Here is a 14,625-nt window from a genome sequence, read left to right on the forward strand (position 1 = left end):
AACGACTGAATATGTTACAACTGATTTCACTGCTACTGATGTTGTAACTGAGCTAGGAACAGAGGTTCAAACTGCAACGACTGAATATATTACAACTGATTTCACTGCTACTGATGTTGTAACTGAGCTAGGAACAGAGGTTCAGACTGCAACGACTGAATATGTTACAACTGATTTCACTGCTACTGATGTTGTAACTGAGCTAGGAACAGAGGTTGAGACTGCAACAACTGAATATAGTACAACTGATTTCACTGCTACTGATGTTGTAACTGAGCTAGGTACAGAGGTTCAAACTGCAACGACTAAATATGTTACAACTGATTTCACTGCTACTGATGTTGTAACTGAAGTAGAAACAGAGGTTGAGACTGCAACAACTGAATATGTTACAACTGATTTCACTGCTACTGATGTTGTAACTGAGCTAGGAACAGAGGTTCAAACTGCAACGACTGAATATATTACAACTGATTTTACTGCTACTGATGTTGTAACTGAGCTAGGAACAGAGGTTCAGACTGCAACGACTGAATATGTTACAACTGATTTCACTGCTACTGATGTTGTAACTGAGGTAGAAACAGAGGTTGATACTGCAACAACTGAATATGTTACAACTGATTTCACTGCTACTGATGTTGTAACTCAGCTAGGAACAGAGGTTGAGACTGCAACAACTGAATATGTTACAACTGATTTCACTGCTACTGATGTTGTAACTGAGGTAGAAACAGAGGTTGAGACTGCAACAACTGAATATGTTACAACTGATTTCACTGCTACTGATGTTGTAACTGAGCTAGGAACAGAGGTTGAGACTGCAACAACTGAATATGTTACAACTGATTTCACTGCTACTGATGTTGTAACTGAGCTAGGAACAGAGGTTCAGACTGCAACGACTAAATATGTTACAACTGATTTCACTGCTACTGATGTTGTAACTGAGGTAGGAACAGAGGTTCAGACTGCAACGACTGAATATGTTACAACTGATTTCACTGCTACTGATGTTGTAACTGAGGTAGAAACAGAGGTTGAGACTGCAACAACTGAATATGTTACAACTGATTTCACTGCTACTGATGTTGTAACTGAGCTAGGAACAGAGGTTCAAACTGCAACGACTGAATATGTTACAACTGATTTCACTGCTACTGATGTTGTAACTGAGGTAGAAACAGAAGTTGAGACTGCAACAACTGAATATGTTACAACTGATTTCACTGCTACTGATGTTGTAACTGAGCTAGGAACAGAGGTTGAGACTGCAACAACTGAATATGTTACAACTGATTTCACTGCTACTGATGTTGTAACTGAGCTAGGAACAGAGGTTGAGACTGCAACAACTGAATATGTTACAACTGATTTCACTGCTACTGATGTTGTAACTGAGCTAGGAACAGAGGTTCAAACTGCAACGACTGAATATGTTACGACTGATTTCACTGCTACTGATGTTGTAACTGAGACAGGAACAGAGATTGAGACTGCAACGACTGAATATATTACAACTGATTTCACTGCTACAGATGTTGTAACTGAGACAGGAACAGAGGTTGAGACTGCAACGACTGAATATGTTACAACCGATTTCACTGCTACTGATGTTGTAACTGAGACAGGAACAGAGGTTGAGACTGCAACAACTGAATATGTTACAACTGATTTCACTGCTACTGATGTTGTAACTGAGACAGGAACAGAGGTTGAGACTGCAACAACTGAATATGTTACAACTGATATCGCTGCTACTGATGTTGTAACTGAGACAGGAACAGAGGTTGAGACTGCAACAACTGAATATGTTACAACTGATATCGCTGCTACTGATGTTGTAACTGAGACAGGAACAGAGGTTGAGACTGCAACGACTGAATATGTTACAACTGATTTCACTGCTACTGATGTTGTAACTGAGACAGGAACAGAGGTTGAGACTGCAACAACTGAATATGTTACAACTGATTTCACTGCTATTGATGTTGTAACTGAGACAGGAACAGAGATTGAGACTGCAACAACTGAATATGTTACAACTGATATCACTGCTACTGATGTTGTAACTGAGACAGGAACAGAGGTTGAGACTGCAACAACTGAATATATTACATCTGATTTCATTGCTACTGATGTTGTAACTGAGACAGGAACAGAGGTTGAGCCTTCAACGACTGAATATGTTACAACTGATTTCACTGCTACTGGCAGTTCAACTGAAATTGTAACAGATGATGAAATTGTTTCGACAGACGTTTCTGGCTATAGCATTATGTCTTCTGTCAGTGGCACTGTAACTGAGGATGAAACCGATTATATTACTACACACGTCCCCACTGACGTGGAAGCTAGTATTGGAATGGAAACTGGAACGGAATTTAGTCAACACATTACAACTGACAACAACAATGCTGAGACGACGGCCTATTTTCCGACAAAGACTCTGGCTATGTCATCTTATTACAGTACAAATGATATATCTACAGCTTCTTCCACTGTCTACCCTCAAACCTCAACACACGTACCAAGCACTGGTGATACTGGAACTGCTGCAGGAAATGTAACTGACACAACTGAAGGCGAGCATCTGACTACAGCAAACAGGGAAACAAGTCAAAATATCATCAGTTCACATCAATCTGTGTCGACAAGCTTGCAGTCGACCAGATCCTCGACAACCATGCCCACCATGGCTCAGACAACTGTTGTGTGCGCATGGCAGGCATGGGGTAGCTGCAGTGCGACCTGTGGTCCACATGGTATTCGCACACGTTATTGTGTGATTGGCAATGTTATCATGGACACTGAGGAAGAAACATGCAATCGTAACTGTCATAATGGTGGTAACCTTACAGCTCAGTATTGTATATGTCCATTACACTACCATAGCACGTGTTGTGAACTACATTCATCAACTGGTATGTGTGATTCATTCATTCATTAATTGTAACATGGCAATTGTCATCAACACACGACTCAAAGCTATTCTAGAAATAGCAAGTGTAATTTGTCAAATGATATATAACTGATCTTAAACGGCCTCGATATCCAGTGTAGAATACCACTTCCATCAGAAACTGCTAATTCGAATTCAGAATCCCTTTTTTTTGCGTTTACTGCAAAACGAATAAGTCGTGCTCGCCCATCCTGATCATGCATGTTCTTTATGGTTCACATACCTCCACGGATTTGACCACGTATTTCATTGTGATTTGCTTTCACTTGAATTTCGTTTGAATATGAACTTTATTACTACTTTTTTTCATAATGAAATTGCCGTCCATAACACAAGTCAGTTTTCATAATTGTATTTTTGCTGCATTGTGTAATCGAGTTGTAATTCCCTCTGACAGATATATCCCTAGTTATCTCTAGTACTGATGAGGTACTATTTACCTGCGGCGTTACATTCATACACTCATCTGATACGTGGAATCTGGAATTTGAATGGTTTGCTGGGAGCATTTCTATTTTCACTGAGAACATTGCTAATGGCGCAGTACAGTCCATTCTAACAGAAGACAAATGGATAGGAAAAATGGGGTCTTCCGTAAGTCAACCATTTATGTAAGTTTTTATTCCCCGTCGACTATGTGACAAGCAGTGAAGCTAACTTGCGTTAAGACCATCAACATCGTTAAGATTATAAAAAATGTATTCATACAGAATTATGTTCACTATTTCAGATCAAATGCTCGGTTAAAATAACTGATGGTGGTATTTACCTCGGGGAGTTGATAAGTGACCCATACTTTGCAGGCATAAAGGTAAGTATGGCCAAGAAAGATTTGTTAGATAATGGTATGCAACTTTCATAAATAATGTAGGTGAAAAGCGATTAAGATCTCATGAAAAAAGCAAACTCTCGCGATTTGCTAACGTTCAAAAGCGATTGGATTATTAGAGGCGCGTCAATCGTCAAGCTCCAACCATAGAGCCACAAAGCGCAGTGAGTGTTTGGAAATTATCCGAGATTATATTATAGCCATATTCAAAAATACACGTGTTCGCTTGGTAACTCACCAATGACACTACTAAAACGGTCTGAAATAAACCATTTTCCACAAACTCCCTAATTTGCATTACATTAATTCTATATTAATAGGACAATAACACACATTGTCAAACCTAAGTAATACCACATGTGCATTGTAACAAGCCCAATGTGATTTACATAGAAAGTGACCTGTATATGAAGACCACCTATTTTTTGAATTATTTAATCAATGTCCGTACAAATAACCAATTATCTGTTGCGGTATTTCGACATAGTGGAAATAGTGGTAGTCCTTAAGTGTTTGTAATGCTCCTTCAGCGTGATAACACTTACATGGTCATTTACGTAAAATGCTTCAGGAAACACGGACACTAATGCACATGTAAACTTATGTATGACAGATTCACGCACCGTCAGTTATAGACCTCTATGAAAACGACGGAGAGGTGTCATTTCAAATGGAATCTACCGTGCCCTTCGTGTGTAGGAGTGGAACTGTACCTTCATATTACCCTTGCCAGATGAAGGTGCAAGCCAGTATATCTGACCGCTACTGGTGGTATACACGTTTCCAAGATGTGGTTGCTAGAGATGAGTGTGGTACCACTTTCACGCCTGGAAACTCCGTGGGTATGCACATGGTATACTTGAAGGCTAAAAGAGACTTCTTTAATGATGGCGATGGGTATATTTTGCTTGAGTTTCCAAGAATCAGAACATCTTACTCCAGAATTTGGAACAACTACAAGATACCAGATATTGTACAGGTTAGTTATTTTATGTTTGACTATAATACTTTGGTGCATATTATCCTCTAAATAATTGACTTCGTATTAGACCCCCTAAGTAACGTACGATTCTACAACTGAGTGTCATTTATAAACCAACAGGTACGAACACATGATCGAGACAGACCTGTACGAAAGTGTTGTAGTAGCGGCGACCCTCACCTGACATCTTTCGATAACACGTGAGTCTCCCTTTACACTAAGATATCAATGTTTTCACATTCAATTATATAGGAATCTAGCATATGACTCTAGGATCAACGTTGTGCACTGATCTACCCTTCGTTTATTTAGCTTACTGAAAGTTTGATATGCACTGTGCGAATGTTTACTGTACACCACGAGGTTTATTCTTTCTCTTAATGATTTGACATTCTATTTTAATCTTCGTGGACTTAATCATGAAATCAGAATTTCAGTCTTGTTTCGGGAAGATGATATATACATTACATTACATTACATTACATTACATTGCATTACATTACATTACATTACATTACATTACATTACATTACATTACATTACTCTTGTATATTACAGGTATTTCCATGTCTACTCCCCTGGTGAGTTTATCTTCTACAAGCATAAATACCTGCCATACGAGGTAAATAATAATCTTGGAAAATCATTTCTTCAAGAAATGTGATTAGGGGTAATATACCAGGGATATAAAGATTCCCATACAGTTCTTTCGATACTAAAACTAAACATTATTTTTCCAGATACAAACCCGCCTCACCCGATGTGGCTCAGTGGCTTGTAACTGTGGCATTGCTGTCAGAGCTGGAGATGACATCATCATTATCGACAAATGTCAATCAATATATGTCTTGACAGTTTATTACTGGTGGGGCAGACAATATTATTATTATCGAAGATATTCTATATTGAATATTGAGGTGAAAGCTATAGGGCAAATGACACCCGGATTTAAGTTGATCAGAATGTATTCTGGCACGATGTATAAGGTAAGTAAAACCAGATAACGGCGTGGTTTCAATGTTCCGTATTCTTCATGTATGAGCAACTTTAGAAGTCTTGAGTATGAAAATCGTGATCAAATTATGTTTGACCAATCAAGACACGTCTTACAAACAACATTGGCATACCCGGAAATATTGGTTTGATCTATGTTTGTTTGTGTGTGTGTACATATTTACTATCACCTTCCAAGATGTGTTCACTGCCCCGCCATTATTACCTTGGAGGATCATGTTAATGCACTCTCTTTGTTCATTGTTTATTGTCCATATGCCACGTCAATTCTAATTGGGAGCGTGTTTGACATGTGCTTTAAATCAAATATATATATATACACTCACGGATTTGTGGGAGAGGAGTTTACATAAAATACGTGAAACTGTGCGATTCAGACGATGATATGTCAAAGTTAATTGAATAAAACTCCTAACCAATCACAAGCGTGTGTTCATTGATTTTCAGATCCATCTCCCAACCGGTGCGTACGTAGAGGTTTACACATATCAATACTCGTCCTACATCAATATATGTTTCTCCCCTGCTGCGGACGACTACGGTTGGATTGGCGGTGGTCTGTGTGGAAGTTACGACAATGATGACGGTAATGACTTTCTGCATGGACCTTTCGGAGCTTCGTCAACTATCTATAGCAATACACGGCCTACGTATTACAGTTATTGGGGAAGTATCCCAACAGCATTTTCAGATTCCTGGAGGTGGGTACACAGATTATATCTATAGGCAACGTTCATTGAAAATAGAAATCGCTATTTAGTAGTTAACTGTTTTTTTCCAATTTTAAAGATTTGAAAAAATGAAAGATTTTAGCCGTGACCATTCTTAAAGAAATAGTTAAATTTCAATCAACCACCTGAAAACAGGTTTCGGGTAGGCATTTAACTTCGGTTTTTATTCGGATGACCGATATTTTATAAAAAAAAATTTGAATTATGTACTTGATAAATTTTAAAGAAAAATGATCATATGCCGTTACAAAATATAATGATCTCCAGTCGGACATCTTATATTGCAATACATTATGGGCCATATAAATAATGTTTAACAAACAAAATAGACGCCAAAAAATTTCTGCCATGCCGAAATTAAACTTGCCAATGACAAGGGCAGACGGGCGCATTGACTGACAGACAGTTTTGATACAACTTTAGTAGAGAACCGCATTCGGTCCATCACTGTTTTCAAATGATATCATCGTTTCATTGCAGAGTACCCTACGGACAGAATTTGTTTTATGGTCAACTTAGTTACGTGGCAATACAAAACCCTGTCAACGTGTACTGTACGTGCAGTCGCAACTATTACTATTATTGGTACAGCGACAGTGTCAATGAACAGTGCGACTATGGCAAAGACATCAGCAGAACATATCTGCCTTATCCGGGTTATCTTTGGTGGTGGTGGTGCAATTCGTACTGGTGCGATTTAACCTATACATACTATGGAATATTTCGGTACAAAAGAGATACATCTGAAGCAGGATCTAACTCTACTGCCAATGACTTCGTATTCTCATACGATGAAGATTATGTATTTGAGGTAATTCCTCTTATTTAAGTTACAAGCAGAGAACACCAATCGTGTTAACGATCTCAGAGCATCGTTCAAGAATATAGGTCATCTGTATGTTCCCGCTCCTTCCGTTGTTAAATACGATTGTCGAACATATAACCGACGCAAGTGTTGGCACACCGAGGCGTCACGGTGCTTGCAAGAATCACGTCCCTTTAACCGTAGAAATCAATCTCGGTTAGGGTTATGGGACTTTCATTGACTCAAACATATATCTTACAAATTATTAAAGACCAAACTTTTAATTGACTCCACAATAAGTAACATTTTTATCAATATATTAACGAAGCCCCGATTTACGGTTTCTATGTTAGTTTGTTTGTATTGAAATGTTGTGAAATAGAAAATACACGGGATATTAAATTCGCGACCTTACAAAATCAGATTTATTAAACAGGTATCGTAAATTATATTTGTGCACCATCTTTCTGATATCACATATTCTCAGACATCCTTCATATACGCACGCAATAAAATAAAAACGAAAATCAGTCGTGGCCTGTTTAAATGTAAATATATATTGACTATCTTCGTTCCGCAGGAGCCATCATGGCCGACAGCCAGTGGTATTACAGAACAACAGGCGAATGAATACTGTGAAACACAAATCATGAACTCAACAACTGGTCAACAATGTATTTCTGTGCTAGACGACAAAGATATCGATGATACCATTGATGGCTGTGTGACTGACGTACAGGTACGAACATTCAACTCATGCCTATAGTAGTCGGGCAATTTTGTTCCGGATTTTGACCATGTCTCTGTCAAACCAGTAGTATTCAAACTTTGCCGTCACTATCATTTTATCGCCAGTGTTTTTTTGAACCCAACTATTTAACATTACATAATGCTAAATTTCGTCACTTGGCAACATCGCCATTGCCAATAAATAAAAACATGGGCATGTTCGCAGCAACCTTTATATGGATTTTAATCACTAGACACAATATTATGTCTGGTGCTAATACCAAGTTTGGAAAAAGGGTGATTTTTGTGATTTTTTTTGAAAAATTTTCTCCAAATAGCTGAAATAATGTTCATATGAATTGAATTTAAACAAAATTAGAGATAATGTATCCAGAGAGGGATGATGAAAACAAAATGGCCGCCAGCCTTTTAAATTTTATCGCAAGTTCACAAATTACTGACAAAAACATGCATTTTATTATGCCCGCCTTTTTACTAAATTCAATGACAATCTGTGAAAGTGCATTATAGAAATACGTAGATTACATGGAACACAACAAAATGTCCACCAATCAGTCATCAGAACCATGTCACTTGTGTGAAATCAGCCAATCCACGCCTTAACAACAAAATGGCCGCCGGGTCAAAAGTCAACGAAACGAAAACAAAACAAACAAAAACAGGTTGCCGTGCAAGGTATACCATTATGACTTGCCTTTGGACCACTTTTAGACGAACCGTTCGTGACAATAACGTCGGACAGACTGGCGCTAGGACGCACGGAGGGTCATTTTTGTTTGGGTAGGGGCATATAATCATGTAAAACCGCATTGCATTTTGGGAAATTGATGTTAGTTTACCGGATGCTCTAAATCACGCATTTCATGGTGTATCTGTTTCCTCATTATTCAGGTTCTGGATGACTTGATCCAAGGATCTGCGTCTGCGTTATCTTCAATCCAATCACAGTGTATTGAGGTTGCAAGTAGAAACACGACATTTTGGGACGCGGCCGAAAGCAATAACAGCACAAATGCCACATTTGCACAGCCAGCGACCGTCATTGAAGTGTTGTGCCCGGGTGACTGCAACGGCAGGGGAGTGTGTTTTCTTGGTCAGTGCAACTGCACGCTGGGATACGCTGGAAGTGATTGTGCCATCGATCTGAACCAGGCACCGGAAGTATGGTTCCCTTATGAGAGTGGCTTGTGCAATACAGAAGATGGATGTCCTTCCAATGTTCCCATATATGGCAATAATTTTGTGGAGTCAGATGATTTGACTTGTCATGTGTTACCGGTGAAGGTAAGGAGATAGCGGTTTATTGGGCAGTATACGGTCAGTCAGTAACTAGTATACTAGTATACTGTAAACTACTTTATTTTAGCTGGAATTAATTTCCCCTGAATAGACTTTTTGGTGTTTTGTTTTCACTTATTTTTGACGAGTCGAACGTAAAATATAGGGAAAATGGTATATTCGCTGGATTTTATTTTCACTTAATCATTCCTTTAGCGAAAATTAGTTGCAAGCGACTCGGAAAATAAAGTATTTTATAGTACATGCATACTTTAATAACGCCACATTAATATTATTGTCGATACACTGAGCTGGTTATGTAGTGGACATGCCTCCATTCTTATAACTGCTGTTTGTTACTATAGCTAACAGAAGAAGGGTTCACAATCCCCGAAAACACCAGCGAAGCGCATGCTGGGACATTTCAAAACTACGGTGAGGTGGAGTGTCCACATCCGGGTACTTTACGCGAGAAACGCGACATCAATGGTACCGGTTCAAGTAAGCCTGCTGATCCTGTAGGAGGCCTGTTCTCGGTCAGCAATGATGGGGTTCGTGAAAGCGTCCAGGTTCTTGTGATATCATATAATGGCAATTGTGATGTGTGTAACAGTACAGAAGGATCGTGTTATAGAAAGGTGCGTCAATCGTGTCTGTTCTGTTGTTAGTGTGGGGTGTGCAGGTGAATGGTGGCTGACAATGAAGTCGGAGGACAACGGACTACCTAAACAGTACTGTGAACTAGTTCAGTCTATCTAGAACAATAAATGAATATGAAAAGAGTTTCATTTCAACTACTAACTAACTAACTAACTAACTATGATTGGTTGATTCACAGACAGATATTTGCATATTCAATGGCGATTGTTATCACGAAGATAGTGATGAATGCCAGACAGACGTCTATCAAGGTAAAAATAAGCCGAATATGTTTCCGCACTCTTGCACATTGTTGACATTTAACAATTATTGCTGTCACCGTTGAGGGCGACATTGAATTGCTTTCGTGCGCCACTAAGTACAAAAGCAAAATAACTTGTTCTTACTCGAATCTTGGAAAGAAAGCCATATATAAATGTGTCCCAACATCGGTGACAATGTGTGGATTTGGAATATTGTGCATATTTTCTTTCCTAATTTGCAGTGATATTTGAATAAGTCTGGCGCTCTGCCTATGTCTTTCAAATTGAAAGGCGGTGGTCGCCGCGCAGCGCGTGTTCCAAACTATGTAGTTACACGTGTTGCATACGTCACTATGAAATCTATATCGAACAGGACGCGCTGCGACGACCACCGCCCTTTAAAGTTATAGCCAGCTTAGTTTTTCTAGTATTTGTAATCACAGAGCATTTTGATTGCACATCAAACTAATGGTTTGAAAATCAAACTAATGTTTTTTGTCACGGTTTTGGTTTTAATAACATTTTACTAAACATATTATCGATTTGCGTTAGCTTCGATGGTGTGATGCGAGAACATATTTTACTTTTGTCGACTTTTATTTGCGATGCCATTTGTCGTTGCGCGTGTGTGTTACGCAAGTCTATGGGAGGAACTATAGCTCTTCTGTGTCGATAACAATCCTAATGTCTGAAAATAACAAATTTAATGGCACCAAATGTACCAGAAATGACTCAAATACCACCACAATGACCGACACAAGAAGAGCTATGGACCCACGCGCGTAACATAATGTGTGGTATGGGAGTTATCACGTGTCAGCGCTTGTTAATTAGGCTCTCACTTGATGCTTGTTTCTAGTGGACAATACGGGTGTTATAATCGGTGCTGTGGTTGGGTGTGTGGTGGCCATCGCTGTCATCGCCACTGTCGCCATTCTATACAAAAAGTAAGTATGTGGACCACACAGTTTCAGAGAGTTTGCCGCCACGTAAATGACACTACGTGTATGATGTAAACACAGAGTTACATGTATTAGCCAGACCGTTCAGTCACGACTACGAGAATTGATGTAATCACAGAACGCACATTCTCAAATATAGACGACGTTTCAAGCTCAAAATGCATTTGACTTTTCGGTTAGTTGTTATGAATCACAGGAAAATTGCCTTACCAATTATTTTTCGGCGCAAAATCGCACAAGCAATAGCATTCGCCCTAATAAATACCCATAATTCTTTACGATAGAACAGTTTGATGGCGCTGTATCCACAAAAAGATTACCACATATTTAGTGACGTCATTTGAACTACGTAATATTGTCACGAATGTACATCAGACTAATTACCCATGTTCTATTCATTTTACAGAAAGAGCGCAATAACGAGAGTTCACTCTCTGAAAGATTTGAAGACTTCCGAAGAAACGTCTGCCACTCTTACAAAAGTCCGCTCTCTTAGCGGCGAGCAAAGTACCCTAGGCATTGGTACAACTACTACGGATGAAAATACAGGTGCACTGTTAACACCGATTGAGGCCTATGAAATGTCGTTGATATAATTAAGTCAGCCACAATGCACAATTTCCACGTCACGAGAAATCGAACATTATAATACTAGCAAACAGCCTACAGTATATCTGGATTGATGCTCGCCGAATTTTATATTTTATAGTTATTATATATACTGTATTTATACTAGTAATAAGTTAATCCAATGAATTAGCAGACCCTTACAGGTCAATTTTAGAAACTTTCACAACTCAAATTTCTACAAACAATAAGTAATCTATCATTTTACACATAACCTCTCCGGATAGTGACGTTATCAATCCGATTTCTCAAGGTGAACAAAAATTCTTTCCACCTTAAATGTTATTTCTACGTCACAGATTTCTTCGTCTCTTGAGGGCGCGACAGGAGAAGTGTACTTGTGAATCACGTATCAGATTGAAACTGGTGTAGTATACACAGTTGTATACCAGGAAAATTTATCTGACGGAAAACTGTAACGCAATTAATTAAGTTCGATAATATACGAACATTAGTTTATTATTATCAAAGTAAACGTAGATGCCATTGCATCAATTCATAGTCCAAGTTCTCATAAGTCCTGGCAGGTCAAGCCCTGAGTGAATCTACCGGCACGATTATTTAATTAATTAGTCATTTACATGAGCGACAAACTCAAAAACTTTTAATTTATTTATTCAGGATATTAAACAGAGAAACACAGGGCTGTAAAATTACATATCAATGTAACGGTATAGACCGACCCAAGTATGGATGTGCAATACTAAACAGATATATCTTCTAGAATCATTTTATATTTATGATTACTGACGGGTTAGTGTTCTATTTTACTTCCATATAATATGATCAGTCCAAATCTATCTATATCATTAGATGAAGCAACGTCTTATACCTGGCACTAGAAGACCTGTGACCCTGTTCCAAAACTGAATAAACGCGGAAATATCTAACTGAATCGATATCACACTGACGACTGTAAACACTGTTCATTTTAATTGCGGACATGTGATCTACTGATCAAAACAGAGAAACCTATTACGAATTACTACTCTAGTTCGTTGAAATGTACTATCGTACTATTGTCATGCGCCGCTTTCATCTACGGGTATGGGTATGTTCTTTAGCTCTGGGATCTGAATACGAAATCTAAAACGTCGGGCGAATTCTGATCACTCAAAATGTATTAGAATGCCAGCTTACACAAATAAAATCCACAATCTAAATGAAAATTATGATATATCGCAATACTAGTGTAGTGAAAATCCGGGTATTATGTTTTCAGAATTAGGTGTTTTAAAAAAACCATGGTCATTCGTCATCTCTTACAATAATAGAAAGGACATTGAAAGAATTAGAAATTTACACTTAGCAACGTGATATAAACAGCTATTTTGTAGCAGATTTCTTGTCCGAGCATGTTATAATGAGGTTAAACGGCACGCTTGGATATTTGATAGTTCATATTAGCATATTTCAAATTAGAATATTCGGGGCAGTTAATAACCTAGCCTGACAAGGTCGCGTGAGTTGCGCCCTCCCCGCGGTGTTACCATGACAACCCAAATGAATATTTATTGAAACTCATTGCAAGAAGGTGTGAACCTTGCGAATTCACAGTATTGATCTTGCCGACGACACATACACCTATTCTGTCAGGCGTTAGAGAGAGAGGTCTGGCGCCGTTCGGCCGTTGAGGGCACCACTCACGACTACATGTCAGGCTAAAAATAACCTCGCTTACGCTCGGATATTATCTGCCGCCAAATAATCAAATTGTTCCCATAGAGGTCTTTTATCCGCTACCAAATACCCTCGCTTGCCGTTTATAACCTAGTTTTTTCACATATTATATTGTTTTGTAAATTGCAATATCAGAAAGTAGACACCATGTATTCAGGTAAATCGCAGTAATATTATTTTGTTTTGTTTAAATCCGTCCTTGCATGGCGTCAATTATATTTTATTGTCACTGAAATAGAGAAAATATTTTTCTATAAAATAGTTTTATGATCGTCAATATTGTTGTTATATGTACCATGTCTTCATAGTTTTTACATTTTGATAATAGTAATATGTCCGAATGCATTTTACGACATCGAAATGTCAAGTTTTGTATAAAAAGCTGTCTCATTTTGTATAAAGGCTCACAGCACTTCAATTTCCCGATTAATGTCACACTGAACTGCATATGCTAATATACATCTTGAATAAATTTCAAGAAAATTCCGCTTTAAATACAGATTATTAACCAGAATATGATTCCGATTGATTTTGGTACATCACCGTCCAATGAATAAAACAACACGTGTTTCATGTCGATATTATATAATAATATATTAGTTGTGAAATTATTTACAAGCAATTTTTTATTGATAATGAAATATGTATTTACAATCTACTAGTATACCTCGTTTGTTGGTTGAAATATATGAGGGTATTAACCGTGGGAAAACCGTGTCTTGCTCTGTCGTATGAATCTGAACGTGGTGCATGTATGGGCTAACAAGAGGTAGCTGGCGAGAGTTTGTGAAATACCCACCAGAGTTATAGATTGCTGTTAAAAATGCGCATGCGTGTGTGTGAAGGTCGAGGTGAAGCTTGCGTTTGTGTTTGCAACGTTGGTTGATTTGCAGATACGTGACATTGTTGACAACATGTGATCATGCTCCAAGTCACGCAGATGATGTACCCACGAATATTTTTCAAGGGACCTCTAGTTTATATTTCAAAAATGAAGCTGATTTGAATAATAATTCTAGTGTCTCGTGCCCAGCATTCGTCAAGCGTAAGGCTAAAAAAAACTTATGTTACCCTCAAGTCGGAAAATTGAATAATTGGGTCCG

At 38.3% G+C, this 14,625-nt stretch overlaps 1 protein-coding gene across 1 annotated transcript; it reads left to right on the top strand.

The window, feature by feature from the left end:
- Window positions 1-5,580: 5,580 nt before the first annotated feature.
- On the top strand, window positions 5,581-14,234 carry LOC100374604 (uncharacterized). The gene is made up of 9 exons (XM_078007805.2): window positions 5,581-5,759; window positions 6,235-6,488; window positions 6,999-7,329; window positions 7,904-8,062; window positions 8,965-9,357; window positions 9,717-9,989; window positions 10,190-10,262; window positions 11,113-11,200; window positions 11,622-14,234. Exons 1-9 carry the CDS (start codon window positions 5,709-5,711, stop codon window positions 11,809-11,811), a joined length of 1,812 nt encoding a protein of 603 aa, XP_077863931.2. The 5' UTR covers window positions 5,581-5,708; the 3' UTR covers window positions 11,812-14,234.
- Window positions 14,235-14,625: the final 391 nt, after the last annotated feature.

This window comes from Saccoglossus kowalevskii, chromosome 18 (assembly GCF_978046115.1).
Source record: "Saccoglossus kowalevskii chromosome 18, keSacKowa6.1, whole genome shotgun sequence".
Lineage (NCBI taxonomy): Eukaryota > Metazoa > Hemichordata > Enteropneusta > Harrimaniidae > Saccoglossus > Saccoglossus kowalevskii.